Source organism: Coffea arabica, chromosome 10e (assembly GCF_036785885.1).
Source record: "Coffea arabica cultivar ET-39 chromosome 10e, Coffea Arabica ET-39 HiFi, whole genome shotgun sequence".
Classification (NCBI taxonomy): Eukaryota; Viridiplantae; Streptophyta; class Magnoliopsida; order Gentianales; family Rubiaceae; genus Coffea; species Coffea arabica.
The window spans coordinates 43,047,521-43,064,993 of record NC_092328.1 but is presented as its reverse complement, the minus strand read 5'-3'; the positions used below and the strand labels follow the sequence as shown (position 1 = coordinate 43,064,993).

Here is a 17,473-nt window from a genome sequence, read left to right as displayed (position 1 = left end):
ACTTCATAAACACTTCCCTTAACTCCCTTATTAATATTAATTAGAACAAAATAATGCATACTCTTTCCTACTTTTGGGACACGCCACTCCTCTACTTTAACTTTTTTGGGATTTTTTTCACCATAACGATGTATAAATCTATTTACACAAACAAATATTGGAGTCTATTTTGGATCATGTGTTTTTTAGATTTTTGTCTAAAATTTTATTATAATTTATTGTAGTTATTTGAGGAAAATGTTAGTGTTTATTTAAAACACCCAAAATTTTCAAAAAATCGCATTCCCTCTACCTCTACTGCTCATTACTGGCAACCTGTGCCACCCACCATAGTGATACCCACTTCGATTCTGTCACTGATACCCTAATTAATGTAATATCTGTTTAGACTGGATTTTTAAGGTATTTATAAAAAAAAATTTACTATAACAAAAAATATTTAAAAAAACTATTAAAATATTTTTAGATTTTTTTTGAGTTTTATTATGTGTTCCTCTAGCTCTTATACCTCGACCCCTCTCCCCAACACCTCTATCTCTCCCCCATTCATGATCCACACCGTTGCCCCCTCCTCTCTTTTCTCTTCCTTCTTTTGGTCCCTCTCCTTCTCCTGTCTTAAGAAGAAGGAAGGTGGTGGTAGCGGTGATGGCAAGAGGTGATGGAGTGGAAAGATGGAGAAAGGAGAGCGAGGGAGAGGTGGCTATAGTAGGAAAGGAAAGGAGGGATGTAAGTGAATGGATGGTAGGGATGGTGTTGGAGATAGAAGGTGTAGCCATTTATTAGAATAGTGGTGTGTTGATTTGGGATTGTTTTTAGGTTATTGGTGTGCATTTTGATGTACTTTTTAAGCAATTAATATGACCTGTATGGATTCGCTATTTTTTCATATAAATATTTTAAAAATACATTGTTACAATAACATACTTAAAATATATTCAAATATACCTACCAAAAACACAAAAAACAAACCTATGACACAAACCTCTTTCCTTCCTCTCTTTTCCTCTCCTCCCTTATACTCCTCTGCCAGTTCCCCTTGTTTCCCCTCTATTTTCGGCCATTTGGTTTCCTTCTTCTCAGCAATTCCACCCTCCTTTAACCCTTTTAGAAAACTTATGGGTGTTTTAGAATGTTATTATAGATGTGGTTTTAACTTTTTAGACAAGTTGTGTCTAAATAGGGCTAAAAATATTTTTGCCAAATAGTTGATAAATTTGACTAGAGATTATAGTTATTAAACTTGGTTTGACCTAGTGATTGAATCAATCGGTTAAGTGATCCGGGCATCAGGTCGAATCGAGTTTCCAATTTGACCGGACAAAGAATTGATCCGGTCAAACTTATTTGATCCATTGGTTCAACCAGAAATCTGTTAGGTTTTTCTAGTTGACTTTGATCCAGTTAAACTTATTTGATCCATTGGTTCAACTGGGAATTCGTTTTCTAGTTGACTTTTTTTAAATATATTTGTGGGTCTTCATTTTCAAAACAAAATGTATATATACTTTTGACAAGATTTGTATATTGAATCTTCATTTGAATGTGCATAAGACTTTATTACTTGCTTAGTTTTTAATTTAATAAATAGTTTTTCAAAAAAATAAACATATTTGCCTTTTTATTATATGATTAATCCTTTTTATTATATGATTAATCCTTTTGACCTTTAAACTAACAGTATTGTTAAAAAGATTATTTTGTATTTAATTTAAAATAATAAGACAATGATGCTATTTCTTTTGAAAATAAGTGACATAATTTTGTTTAATATTTGACTATATTATTTTATTTATGTAGAAGTACAATAAAATAAATGATTAATCTTTCCTATACTGACAGTGTATACACTGTCAGCATTGGATGAATGACAACTATACAAAATTTGAATTTGAAATTTAACTCTTGCACACATGTCATGAATAAAACGGTGATAGTGTATACACTGTCAATGTTTATAAGATTTACTCTAAAATAAAATTAAATCTTCTATGGATATTTATACGTTCATTATATATCTTTCTAAATACAACAATTAGTATTTTAAAGCACTTTATTAGATATTTTATATATATATATATATTAAAATTACTATTTTGTATTTATAAACATTAAATTAATCCAATCAGTTCAACTAATGATCTATTGACCCAATTCCTCTGCTCGGCTCCTTGGCGGTTCGAATTTAATAACCATGTTAGAGATGATGTGTCATGATGCAAATCCACCTTTTAAAAATTTTTAAGACTCTAATATTCTAGTAACCAATCTTAAAACTTTTACTGTTTTGGAAGCGATTTTAAAAACAATTTTGGTTTTCAATCAGTTTTCCATTGGCCCAATTCGGCCTTCTCCTAGAATAGGTTAGAGTAGGGTAATATAAATTAGGTTAGATCGTTAAAATAAAGTAATATAGATAAAGTGGCAATCATTAAAAAAAAAAAAAAAACTAGCAGTCCAATTGCTTTAAAACTTAGGGTTAAAAACAAAAAAGCCCCCTGTGGTATACGTAATACACAGAAAAGCCCCTCGTAGTTTCAAAACATACAAAACGACATCTCATGTTTTGAACTAAATTGTAAACTAACAGAATTTGTTAAACTTAACGAAAATGACCATTTTGGCCGTTAAACTTACCGGATTCCGTTAAATTTACCGTTAAATTTAACGGATTCCGTTAAGTTTACCAGATTCCATTAAGTATAACGAATTCCGTTAAGTTTACTGGATTCCGTTAAGTATAACGAATTCTGTTAGTTTACAATTTAGTTCAAAACATGAGTAGGGATGGCAACGGGGTAGGGTTGGGGCGGGGGACCTCTCCCCATTCCCCCGCCCGGCTGCCTACAAACTCCCCCCACCCCGCCCCGCTTCCCCCGTAGGCGCTTTCGCGGGACTAATAAAAATTTGTTATATAATTTTATTGTGGTTAAATTTTAGCAAATAATCAAGTACTAAAATATCAATACATCATCAAATTATTATTCATTATAATTTTACAATTGAAACTTATAAAAACAATCAAACAAAAATTATTTGAATACAATCCAACATGATGAAATAAATATAACTAAAATAGTCAAGTTTTCACTTTTGACACAAATACAATCACTAATTCATTATTGTGCTTGTGCTTTTTTTAAGAAAAAAATGTTATTGTATTAAGTGTAATTAGGGATTTAGTATAAATGTATTAGTAAATTTAGTATAACCAATTAATAATTTGTATTAGTACACATATATAATTATTAGTATAATTAATAATATCAATTATATTATATATACTAATAGACATTATATAATACATATAACTAATAATATTATTATCATAAGTTTGTAACTAATTAAATTATATATTATATATATGATTATATACATATATATTTTATATATCTATTTTTGTAAAGCGGGTGGCGGGTGGGGGAAAATAATTCCCCCCACTCCCGTCCCACCCCCCTCCCCAACCCCCTCCCCATTAGCCCCCCGCGGGACGAGTGCCCGTGGTCACCTGCTCTCATTGCCATCCTTAAACATGAGGTGTCATTTTGTATGTTTTGAAACTACGAGAGTCTTTTTTGTGTATTAAGTATACGACAGGGGGCTTTTTTGTTATTAACCCTAAAACTTAAAAGGAGTAAAAAAATATACTGGTCCAATTGACCCATGACGTCATCCCGGTTCAACCCGGTCAGGTCCCCATTGCTCTTCCTTTTCAAGTCTCCCCACTGGAGTATCCCCCAAGCCAGTCACTTTATACAACTCTTCTTCCCCTTCAATTCTTCTGCTCTTCAGGCAAGAACAAAAACACGAACAACACACACTAACTCATAAGCAATTCGCTATCCCTTTAATCTCTCTATATGTCGGTAAGCTCTTCTTCGATCCTTTAATTTCAGTTCTCGCTCTTCGGCTTCGTAAAACCCTAGTTTTCTTTTCTTTGTGCAAAAATTGGGTTTCTTGTGTTTAAATTTTTTATTTTTGGAAAAATTGGCAGATCTTCGAGTACAATGGAAGTGCCCTGGTGGCAATGGTGGGGAAGAATTGCTTTGCAATTGCCAGCGATCGGCGGCTGGGAGTGCAGCTGCAGACAATCGCCACTGATTTCCAGAGGATTTACAGAATCCACGATAAACTATTCATCGGACTCTCTGGTCTCGCTACCGATGCACAAACCCTGTAATTAATTGCCCAATTGCAAAATTTCCTCTTCATTTTAGTATATCTATTTATTTGAAAACAATATTGAATTTCAAGTTCCCCTAGGTTTACGAACTATTTTCTGTAAATTTATTAAGCATTTACTGTTAAAGTAGTAATATTTAGGTCTATAAGAAGAAATTTGCAAGTTTATAAGTAAAATCGACTCTCCTTTATATATTCGAAAACACTTTTGAGTTTTAAACTCCCCTAGGATTGCGAACTTTTTTTTCCTGTAAATTTATAAAACATTTACTGTTAAAGTAGTAATTTTTATGTCTATAAGGGTTAATTTGCAAGTTTATAAGTAATTAAGAAAGATAGGAATTTAAGTGGTATTACCGTGCAAATGTCTGAAAGATTTGATTTTTGGTTGATATATGAGTCTGTTAGTTTAGTTATTTTTATGAACGGATTCGTATATAGTTGGTATTAATATATTTGCATTTATGTGAAATGTGTGAAGGTATCAACGGCTTGTTTTTCGGCATAAGTTGTATCAGCTGAGAGAAGAGAGGGACATGAAGCCTGAAACTTTTGCCAGCCTTGTCTCTGCGATTCTTTATGAGAAAAGGTTTGTCGTGTTAAGGCTTTGAGAAACTATCTTGCAATTGGTATAAATGGCATATTATAGAAGAATTGATGGTTAACATACTTAAATTTGATCATGAATTATTGCTCATTGATACCTATGTAGCCACAATATCCTCCCTAAAGGAATGTATGGAAACACCTGAATGGGCACAACTGTATGAGTATCATTGCAAATGATGATAACAACACACTAGTATTTTAGAAACCACAGAACTATGGGCGTACGTTTAGCACGTTTTGAAGTTTCAAGAGGACAAAGAGTTAGCTAAGAAAATGAAAAGGGAAGGTACAGACATTTGTATAATGAAAATTCTAGCTATATAGCATGTGCTATTTTTCGTGGAGGACAAAGCAATGGCATTAACATGAATAATAAGAAGAGGCATGCATCTGTCTCTTTAAACAGTAGGAGTTGTTTAGTCTGTTGGACTATTTACCCAGATTCTTCTTTCAAGGTGAGGGTGCATTGGCTTGGCTTTTCACTGTTACCAGTGAAACAATATGTATCTCTACATACTCTGCTAATTGATTTTTGTATGTTTCCATTACAAAAATCAAAACTTTTTAATGGATAATGATGTTGACTATGTTACTCGGACTCTTCACTTTGCCCTGCCATACCTGTGTCTGACTCTTCATTTTGCACTAGAGTAGCCGTGTCAGTAGGACTTGGTAGCCAAGTCCGGGTAACATAGGATGCTGATGATGGTTTAAAGAGGGACAAAGGGGAAGCCAATGTTTAGGTATTGCTTGAGTCAATCAAAGGTACTACTGTATGTAATTTATCAACCGAAAAATGATTAATAGTTAAGTCATTGTGAACTAAAAGTAAGTTTTATAGCAACTAAAATTCTTGTGAAAGCCTTTTTTTTTTTTTTGGTTCTCTTTTACACTCTCTGCTTGTAATCATACTCCTGGTTGTTAGGTATTGCTTGAGTCAATCAAAGGCACTGCTGTATGTAATTTATCAACGAGAAAATGATTAATGGTTAGGTGATTGTGAACTAAAAGTAAGTTTTATAGCAACTAAAATTCTTGTGAAAGCCTTTTTTTTGGGTTCTCTTGTACACACTCTGCTTGTAATCATTCTTCTCTTTCCATATTTTCCTTTTAGATTGTGTTTTTCTATATTGTAATGATTCCTTTAAAATGCTGTAAATATTGTTTTTTGCCTAGTTAAGTTCAATGTTCGTGTTTCTTATAGAATAAAAAGTTATGTCTTAAATTCTTCTAATCCTCTTTTTTCTTTTTTTTTTTTTGGGGGGGGGGGGTAAAATGAGGATAATCGTTTCATCTAGCATATTTTTTATGCCAGTGATGCACGAATTTGTATTAGTATGATTCTCATTTTTTATGTTTTTCACCTTTTATACTAGATTTGGTCCATATTTCTGCCAACCTGTGATTGCCGGATTAGGAGAAGAAGACAAACCTTTCATCTGCACAATGGATTCGATTGGAGCCAAGTATGTTTGACTTCTGTCTTTGTATTTGCTCTTAGTTAAAGACTTCTTGATGGAGGCATTTTGTTCTGCTGTTTTCTGTTGAAAGAATTCCTCATATTCTCTATGTTGTTGTAGAATATGTGATAGAATGATATGACATTCTGAAATAATGTATCTTGGCACTGCTGTTTGTTGTGTCATTTATCTGTTTATGTCATATTCTGTACAACTTAGTCACCCATTTTTGCTGGCCAACTTTTAGTATAATTAGGCATATATTTTCACAATATACCAAATCCAGTGAGTGCTTTCTAAGAGGATGAGGTCTAGCTTGATTAAGATTTAGTCCCTTTATTCACTAACTTTCCTTCCATACATTGTCTGTAACTCTTGCCTTTCTTTTATAACAAGGCGGGCTGAAATTGATGCCATGTTTATAAAAACAAGCCGTAGTCTTTTTCTAGTCTTTTAGTATGCATGGCCTGAATCAGCCCTGCTTTGTCTACAATATATGTTGCAAACATTTGTAGTGATGACATTAGTTAATGGTTAAACTGGACACATATGTGAGCTATCTTTGTGATTTCGTGTGGCAAATATGTCACATGCGTGACACATACATGTATATAGGACACAATTGTGTAGTTTGCATTAAACTTATACAACTTTCATATCGATTAAGTAGATACGAAATCCTGCCAGACACTCTATGGTTCTAAATTAATCTTTACTCTCATATCGATTAAGAAGATAAGAAATCCTGCCAGAGGCTCTATTTTCCTAAAGTAATGTTTATATGGACATTTTTTGTATAATGCTGCTAAGGCTATGGATGGGTACCGGAGTTGATTGGGTCCCATGGATTTGGAGACAGTTCTATCACTTATGGATCCAAAACTGGTTGCTTTTTGGTCAGGGAAGCAACATGCTGTTGTGGCCTGGACCTTCCGGATTACATATCTTTTTCCATGAGCTCTGCTGCTATACTTTTTCCACATTTTTTATGTCCAAAAATATCTTACCCCTTCTTAGAGGTCTGAGAAGCAAGTTTGTTTTAAGTTTCATTGTTGTATCTTCTTTATCATTGGCCCATGTATTTTGCTGGAAAGTGTTTCTTGACATGTTAAAAAACTCATGATGCTTATAGGCTCCCATTTTAGCATGTTTGATGGAGCAAGAAATGCTGAAATTCTTGAAATTGACAATCTATGTGTGCGTGTGTGTGTGTGTGTATATATATGATAGTTGTCATTTTACGTTCTAGCTTGATAGATTCTGTCCATGGGATGGCATACTTCTGGGTGATCTAATTTTGTGGTTTACTGCGTTTTGCTTATGTTTTCTTCTTTTATAATACAGGGAGCTTGCTAAAGATTTTGTTGTTGCTGGAACTGCTTCTGAATCCTTATATGGTGCCTGCGAAGCAATGTTCAAACCGGACATGGTTCGTACTGTTCTTAGCATTATGAGTAATTGTTACTTGTTTAAGTTTGCTCAAATAATGGTTATTTAATTTTTTTTTTATTTTTGTCTTGTTGTGTTGTGTATAGTGACGTAGCTATCTTATATTTACATTTTTGTGCAATAAAGATATATAATGTGTTCTTTGTTGTTTAATATGAGTTTTATCCATCAGTGAGATGTTTTGGGTTTAGGTAAATATTAACACATTACTTACGCAGAAATTCAAGAAACTATTAATCTGTTTCTTTTGCATAAACCAAATCGTAGGACTAAGTGAAATTCTTCAGCATCACGTCTTGCTTTTTTTTTTTCCCCTCTTTTTCTTTTGTACTGTAGTATTTGGATTCTTTACCTTATGATTTGTGGAAGCATTGATTGGTCAAATTTAAAGTAGCAATAATAATGTTGTTTAAGAAGTATATGTCTATGTGAGCACAGCATCTTAGCATTTGCAAGATTTACTCAGTTGTTTTGTGCATACACTAGAATTTTCTGTGGTGGCTATATTGTGTCAAAATTTCTTATCAGTCTGTAGTAGCTTGGACTTTATATTCTCATTTAGGTTGGGTATGTTTTAACTTTTTTGAGAATTTGTGTTTCAGCATGGTGTAGATGCACTATTTCATTATTGTAGCTCAGCTGCTAATTCCATGACATGGCTATCTTTGACATATATAGTGGTTAACATATTCCTTGAGTTGTGTATTTTTGCATTAAATGTTGATCGGTGTTGGTTTATGTGTTACAAAACATACTTTTTTGATCGTCAATTCTCAACTTCTATAAGTATGTTTGATAAACTTTAAACTAAGTTAAAGTTTTCAACCGAGAACAGTTGCATTTCCTATGTTGAAATTGTTTTTTGGGACTTTTTTTGGAGCTGTTTACGTTGGTTTCATTAAATTCAGGTAAATAATTGCACACTTGGGAGGGTGATGGTTCCATATTGTGAACATGTTCTTCACAGGGTAGAAACAATAAGGGAACAGAATTAGAAAAATTTTACTGCATCATATTTAGGAATGCTTATCGTAGAGAGTGAAAGAACTGCAAGAAACTTGAGAGCCAATCGTAAAATTTTAGGTCTACTTACAATCATGAAATACTGCATGTTGTGTCAACTGTGAATGATCAGATCAACCACATGGGAATTGCAAGAAAAATAACTGATGCATTAATACAACAAAGCAGCAATACTACTTAGGAGATGGAGATAAATAATAACACTAAGAGTCAAACATTACAAAGAAGGACCTTCGGTGATCTTTTCTGCCTTTTGTTGCCAAGGTCGACTATCCTTGTGAATTTACTATAAAGTCACATTGGTTTGGGAGAAATGGAGAATTACTCTCTGTAGGTGTTCATATTACAGCAAGCTGTGGTTTTGTAAATCTACTTGCAAATGGAATCTTCTCTTTTTATTTTTTCTATATTTTTTGCTTGTGTAATGCCTATTGGATTTAATTCTCGTACCATGGTCTTTTTGTTTGCTTCATGACAATCTTTCCACCAATTTTTCAGGAAGCTGAAGAGTTGTTTGAGACTATCTCTCAGGCACTCCTATCCTCAGTAGACCGTGACTGTTTAAGTGGCTGGGGAGGACATGTTTATGTTGTGTAAGCCTTTTATGCCCCCTTGTCTTTGTTTTTGCACTTCTATCAATTTCGTCTCTTATATCTTTGTTAAATTTGTTAAGAAGCTCGTAGTGTAAATTATACGTAATCACATGCTCCTGCATTACAATTATCTTAGTCTCATGTCCTATGTTGTGAACCATATTCCTGCAGCACACCTACAGAAGTCAAAGAAAGGATCTTGAAGGGAAGGATGGATTGACGTAGTTGGATATTTGTCTTTTTTTTTTTCAGTAATTTCGGCCTTTGACATTTGTCATTGGTCATCTTTGATTATTAAAGTTGTGAGAACATGTTTTGGGGAGGGATTTGCCACATTCCTTTACTCATTGACTGTAATCTATACCTCAAATTTACGAACTAAATTTTAGTAGTTGGACCAGAAGATAAGACATCTCTTTGTAACGACTTTAACTGCAATTCTAGCCCCATTTCCAGTGGACGTGGTTTATGAATTCATGGTCACTGGCACACACCGTTTATGTTATGCTGGACGCAGTAGTGGTGCTGACTGCTGAGTGAAGGTGCAGGCGCAATTTTTAGCTATCGCGGCCTCGCTTGCCTACACTAAATTGTTAATGAGACCTTTTTTTCTTATTTCTATTATCAAACAGACCTTTTTTTCTTATTTCTATTATCAAACAGAAAATTTAAACTGGTAATGAGATATGAAACAGCATTGAACACCTAGTTGTGGGAGTGAATTGCATAAAAAATAAAATCAGGGGTTATGAGCAATTGACCCCTTAACGATAGGAAGTAGTATACTTAGGCAAATATGGACAAATATTTTCCCTGCATATATAACTTGAATTTGATGACTCTGGTAGCCCAAAGTCAACAGCCTGAGCGAGCAAACCTCTTAAGAAGACCTGAAAAATGTAAAAATAATGAAGTGCCTCAGCGTGGAAAAGCAGAAAAAGATAGCCAAATAAACCACAGTACGGTCGATCGTCCATAATCATGTAGATTCCAATATCATTTGCAGTCAATTTCTCGGACAGCTTCGTCAGCCAAACCGATGGTAATGGTGCAGTCCATGTTTGTGGATTTTTACTTCTGGAACATAAACATCAGCGTCACCTTTCCACTCAATTTGGATTGAGCACTCAACTTCAACACCCCAGAGTTGGGATCGTTTCTGAGTTGAGAATTGTTAGGCAAATTGTTTGACGAGATGTCTACCACAACATTTAGCTTCTTGGCTGATTGCCATCCTGCTTTCTCATGAGGAACAATGGCCTCCCCAATTGGTGTGCCATCGTAGAGGATATATATCGTGCTGTTTTGAAACTTGTAAGTTCCGAAATTGGTGTTTTCCACACCAACCTCAGGATTCATCCTGAAATTAAATGAAGGATTCGCAGGTGATCTAATGTCTCGAAAGTTTCTGTTCATAGCCGAAATTTAGGAACTTTTGTTTTCATCACGGTCAAAGGAAAGAGCACTATGATGCCAGCTTGAAACACAACAAAGGCAGCAAACTATGCATAGGTACTTGATAGGCTTCTTGCGACGAATCTCTTCCGACTCTATTGAAGCTGACTCTTCATCGTTCTTGACATTAAAAGCTGCACCATAATTGTAATTTAGAGACAATGGATAAACTTGTTGATCATTCCTTCTGGCAGCCGTTCCAAGTATACATTATTTGGAATGGGTCGCAATGTGCCAACTGCAGAAAGTGAAAGAATCCTCAGATGCGACCTTATTAGGAGTTTTAGTTCACTATGGAGGATTAAACTTGCACGATCTGTTGTCTAACATGCAATAAATTTATTGTACAAAGATTTGTATAATAACCACTTTGTTTATACACTTTTTTTCTTTTGTTGACAAAGGAACCTGCAACTGCTATTCGAGAGTGCGTACTGGATAAATCTCACCCCATACAATAGCACACGAACCACATGAAAGGGTAAGATGCATTAGGCAACTCCTGTGTGACGAGCGGATGTCCATTTTCTGTACACTTTTTCCATGACCATTTTCAGTTATGACCTTGATCTCAGTTATTTACTTGAAGATCAGTTAATATATATTTCCTTTCTTGAAAAATCTTCTCATTCGCTGCAATGACCAATGAGTCAGTTCCATACTTCTATTTAGTATATAGGTTTTGAGAGGCTGCGATAATTGTTAAAATAACCCATCACGCAGCCTTCCTTTGAAAATGCCCCGCATCCCAGGGCTGTCTTTTTCTTTTTTTCTGATTCTTTGTTTTCAGTAAAAGATTCTTGATACCGGTGAGTGGTGACATGGTATATACATCACCTGATGCAATCATTGACTGGAAACTTAATAGACTCTATTAATTGAATGACAATTTGTTACAAGTGAGACTATCAAATGTAATTAGAGCATTGAGCCTATTAGCACGTTGATATTAATCTTCTCTAATGAAATTTAGATTTAACGAAAATCTAGACCGTTAGATGACCATGGTGCATGTAAGAAAGACAAAATAGCTCAAGTAAAAGAATAGAAGAACTTTAGAAGGGATTGGGGTAGGAATGATTGTTATAACTAATGTTGTTCCAGAATGGTATAACCATTTCAACAAGTCGTAAAACATGTTTAACTAGTATAATTTTACAATCACTGTGTGATATTTCATCACTGTTTATATGGACTGCATACATAATAATTGTATAGCTGTTGTGAGATTTGATAAATAGTTGACAGAATCTTACGATCTATTAATAAATTGTTATATTGTTCAGAAATCGTTGTCTGACAATTGTTCCTGTCCTTTACCTCTTTAGAAGAACAGGGCAATTGTGCAATAAAACCATCTGGAAATCACATTTACCACTACATTAATACTTGAGAAGATGGATGGAATATCAAAAGAAAATTGTGATAGAATGAAAGTCAACAATATGTTTAAAAAAGAAAATGTTGTTCGGCCTTTGCATGCTTTTATTGGTGGCACAATGGGTTGGACTTCGTGAATGTATACTGATCATAGGGTAACTTTAATTTTATTATCAGTTTCTGAAAATGGAGAAGAGTACAAGTGTGATTGGATTACATCACAATTAAGCTAAACATAATGACAGGAGCCGAACCTGTGCAATAATAATTACCTACTCAAGAAAATTACAAATTTTGTATATAGCAGTGAGTAGGGTCGAATCCACAGGGATTGGGAATAATTTATTTCTTCCAGAGTCCGAAGTATGGGAGATTTTTGGAGAATATAAAATAATTAATTAACTAACTAATGAAACTACTAATAGAATTAAACAAGAATTAATCAATAGCCAATACGACTCTAGTCAAAGGTGCAACTTTTCAGATACGGTCCATTCAACTGATCATCGATGCAAAGATAATTCAATTACTCATTACTAGATTGGTTATAGCCATCAACAAGCTCTGATAACCAACTTTTCCTTAATTTATCGATAGCCAAGGTACGACCGTTGATTATTTCTCTAACCAAGAAACAACCCTAGGTACGACCGTAGAATTTAATTCCTCGATTGCATTAATAATTAGAAAAACCCAACCCAAACCAACAAACATGCTACGAGGGTTTGTTTAAGTTAGATCATATGTTTCCCTAACGTGAAACCAATCACGCTAGTCGCCACTGGTATTAATCAATTGAACAATTACGGATTCAATCAATTAATTTGGCATTGGATCATTAGGTTAATTCAAATATCGGGCTCTTGACATTCAAATAACATAACAAGCTTAAGCAATTAAATCAAGAAACGTACAAATATCAATGAATAAAAGAAATAAATAAAATTAATTCGATCTCACAGATGTTTGAAACCGAGTCCTCAAATTGACTTTCGACTAGAAAAGCTTAGTTCATCTCCATGGAAAAAGCCATGCGCGAAATATTGGAGTTTATTGCCGCGGCCATTCTCCCCAAAGAGTGTGATGAAGTATCGGAATTAAGAAGAAAAGAAAAGAACGTGTGTTTGTTCCTTGCAACCTAGGAGAAAAAGAAGTCCTGATGCTATTGTTTCGGACTTCCCGTTTCTTTTTCCTACCGAAAAACTACTTTCCTAAGCCAAAGAAAACTCCTCCTAGTCAGACAGACTAATCTCCTAATCCCACGTGAATCTGGCTTTTTTTTTTTTTTGCCAATTCACTGAAGATAGCTATCCCCACAAAAACGTAAGAAAGCTCAAAAACTAATCTCCTTATCCCACGTGAATCTGGCTTTTTGCCAATTCCCCGTAGCCGCCGAAAAGAAAGAAAGCATCAGAGACTCTACTTTCTCTAAGAATAGAGTTTTTATCCTTTGCACCCCCGCGGCCCACAGGAAGATAGCCGCACTCTTTGGTTTCCTAATTCTCCACTTTCTCTACCAATCCCGTGGGTTCGTCTTTTAGGCATTTTTCTACGGTTTGTGGCATGGACACGCCCTGGAATGAAAAGTTTTCTGAAAATTTGCCCTAAAATATCACTTTTAAAACCAATCATCTGCAATTTACACAAATATCAAATATGAACAAAATCTCAATACTTAGCACAATAAGTGACCAAAATTATGATCAAATAACAGCGTAAAAGGTGCTCAATAATTGCTCCATCACATAACAAGTTTTTTATTTGATCTCCACGGGATTCGGCTAGCGCCTGAGAGTTTTAATAACCCAAGGAGCTTGAAGCCTTGAACTAAAAGCACTTTTCAGAATTTTAATCACGATGTGACTTTTGGCACGGTACACTTATTTGAATGGGCTAACTGTGAGTGTATTTGTATAGGAGATTATTTAGAATAATATTTTGAAAAGCTATATAATGTTAAAATTTTATGCCATTAGAATTAATATAATGTTAAAAGCTATATACGTTTTGGACAGAAAACTTACCCATTAGGCTTTTTTTTATATATTTCTTAAAGAGTAAATCTTATATACACTACCACCATTTGATTCATGACATGTGTGCAAAAGTTGAATTTCAAATTCAAATTTTGCATAGTTATTATTCATCCAATGCTGATAATGTATACACTGTCAGTGTAGGAAAGATTAATCCTTTCTTAAAGAGTAAATCTTATATACACTGACAGTGTACTGTCACCGTTTGATTCATGGCATGTGTGCAAAAGTTGAATTTCAAATTCAAATTTTGCATAATTGCCATTCATCTAATGCTAACAGTGTATACATTGTCAGTGTAAGAAAGATTAATTCTTTCTAGAATCCCGATTTTAAAAACCTTGACATTTGAAGGAAAGGCACACGACTTAATCGAAAATATACCAAATACTGCTGTCACCTTGAATATCGATTTGTACATCCATTTGTATATCCCAGATTTAGCGTCATGAGAAACAGCATTGTGAGTAGCTGTATCGTCGTTAGTCGAATCAGAATTGGTTCTAGCTGTGGTTTTGACTACAATTGGCAGCAAAACGATGACATACAGATACAAATCAAAACCACATATAGAAAACCAAGATACATAGCATCACATAAATTAGGCAGCAAAGACATAGGTGATTTTGGGAAGGAGGATGAATCCTTCGAAAAATGGTTGTGGTCAGACCAGGCAACCGTGGAGCAGTTGCAGAGGTAGAAGACAAGTCAGCATGAGGCGAAGTTGAGAAGGCAGCAGTAGCACAAGCCCGCAGCGAATTTGCTAACAAATTAACAGTACCGGTACGGGATAAAACTAAAGTAGAAGAGTAAAAAACTTGGGAAGTACATAAACTAAGATCGTTGTCTAGTTTTAACCCCTGATCTAATTTTTGTTTCTGAAAAGTCCTTGAACAATTAAAAGTGGATAGTTTAAGGATTTCCAGCTATTTTAGACATAAGTTAAGCCGGAAGTAAAGGGCATTTTTGTCCAACCAGTTTGCAAGTTGTACTAATATAATTGAATTTTTCTCATTTTGGTGTTGAGTCTTTGGTGGCGGGTTGACATTTCCGCATTGACTGCCAACTGGGAACTTTCTTATATTTCATCATCCCGTAGAGTAGTTCCCACTCGAGAAAGAAGAGCCAAACAAGTTGAAGAAATGGAAATCTGCTAGCAAAAGATGGTTCCCACTTGGGTTAATTGGATCTTGGATAACTTAGAGTTTCTGCAGAAGAATTCCAATGGAGTGAAGAATTCCAGTGGAGTTTATGTATTGGATTCTTTGTAGGCGAAGTTTGGACTTCTGAGAACATTTTTTTTTGTTAACAACAGGATGGATGAGCAATGATGTGCAATCTTTGGAATCTAATTCCAAACCTAGAAGACACTCAAGTCTGAGAACATTTTTTTCAATGTATGAGCAATGAAAAACACTCGAATCCGGCAAATCTTGCTTGGATAGAGTTGAAGATGCTTTCTCCAAAAGGGCAAAGGACCTTCAATCTCTTTGTAATAAATTATTGAAGAATGGCATCCAGGATGAGGATTACTATGCTGCCGTGAAATTACATTTTTTAATATGGTTGAGAGTCTTAAGAGGTGAAATCAACGAAGTGTACATCACTTGGGCAGAATCCTTGTCCAAACATTCCACTTCTCCGTTGATAATATCTGACCATATGGAATCAGTGCTTGACTCTCTGTTAGAGAAATTACGGAATGCACTACTGGATCCTCTGGAATAATTACTCGACTCCTCTTATCTTCAAATATGATTGGACAAAAATGTCCTTTCCTTTCCGCTTGATTCATGTCTAAAATGGTTGAGAGTCTTTAAACCATCAACTTTTAATTGTTCAATGGTTGAGAGTCCTTAAACTATCAAATTTTAATTGTTCAAGAGCTTCTCGGAGACAAAAATTAGATCAAATGTCAAAATTAAACAACGGTAATAATTTAAGAACTCCCAAGTTTTTTACTCAAAGTGGAAAGATAGAGACCAACACAAACAAAATACAAGATCCAACAATAATTTTACCACAAATACCAATTCGATCTCCAAAATTCCTTTAGGACGTGAAACGTAAGAACCTCAAATATGCATGGTGGATGACATGTTTGATCGCATTCACAATTACAATGTAAGACCAAACTATTTGAGAAACAATTACTGTACAAGACCATGAAATTTTTTGCGGTTGTTCACCCTCCTCTAACCACAAGTGCTGTCATCATCCCACACGATATGCTTACACCTTCTCTTAGAAGGGAGAAAAAAAAGGTAGGGAGGAAGAAATAAACCAAATCCAACTCAAATCAAATACCATGATCGACGTCCAAGTTAAATAAAATTTTATTAGCTTCAGCATGTGCATATTGTATTTCTAAGGCATTGGTCCAGCGGTTAAAGTAGAGGCTTTAAGATTTAGAGTTATTGGATTTAAATCTTTCTTTCCCTTCATGCTTTTCAAACTCCACCCCCTCCCTTATCTTTGCTAGGAAAATTTTTAAAAATATATATTTATAAACATAATAATGTAGTAGAAGGGTTCAAAGTTATGTAGATTGTCAAATTGTTATAATAAAATAGTCTAATTTAATATTTCAAATATTCATCTTATCTTGAATTCTTATTTTCTGATGAATTAAAAAATTATCTAAACAAATTTACACTATGTACTTTTTATAAAACGTTTCAGTAAATTATAACAGATTTTGGTTTTTATCTTGATTTTAACAAATTTAATCAAGTGCGTCCATATGTTTTAACACGGGAATGAAGCAAATACGCATATTTTCTTATATATATGCAAAGGTCTAGAAAAAGTTGTAGTTACCATTGTTGAAAACAATGTTGAAGATTATATGTTAAAGAAAAATATGCCTACATCTTTCAAGCATAATCACAAATTCAGATAAGAATTAATATATTTATTCAATTGAACAAAATTTTCATGCACTCTTTGTTTGAATTGCATATAGATAATTTTTTATTAACTATTATATCTTTATTTTAAATATTAATTATTTTTAAAATTTTATAATTTCCTTGCATAGCACGAGTTATAAAGCTAGCTATAGCCTAAAGCACAACAAACTACATCTAGCATGAACACGTCATCCTTATAACGAATAGTGAAAGACATTGGCAATGACCTTGAATCCATGAATATAGAGATAGCCCTGAAAACAAATACAAAACAAAAATCACAAATGAAGTAGAGAGAGTGAGAAAAAGAAAAATGCAAAAAAAGAGTAATCAATTAAAAAGAAAATGCCAAAAAAAGTGAAGGTCTAAATTTCTTA

General features: G+C 34.2%; 1 protein-coding gene across 1 annotated transcript; it reads left to right on the top strand.

Moving 5' to 3' along the window:
- Positions 1-3,722: 3,722 nt before the first annotated feature.
- On the top strand, positions 3,723-9,786 carry LOC113713022 (proteasome subunit beta type-3-A). The gene is made up of 7 exons (XM_027236716.2): positions 3,723-3,863; positions 3,992-4,173; positions 4,661-4,768; positions 6,165-6,254; positions 7,593-7,677; positions 9,219-9,313; positions 9,485-9,786. The coding sequence occupies exons 1-7, from the start codon at positions 3,858-3,860 to the stop codon at positions 9,531-9,533; spliced, it is 615 nt and encodes a 204-aa protein (XP_027092517.1). The 5' UTR covers positions 3,723-3,857; the 3' UTR covers positions 9,534-9,786.
- The last annotated feature ends 7,687 nt before the right edge of the window (positions 9,787-17,473 follow it).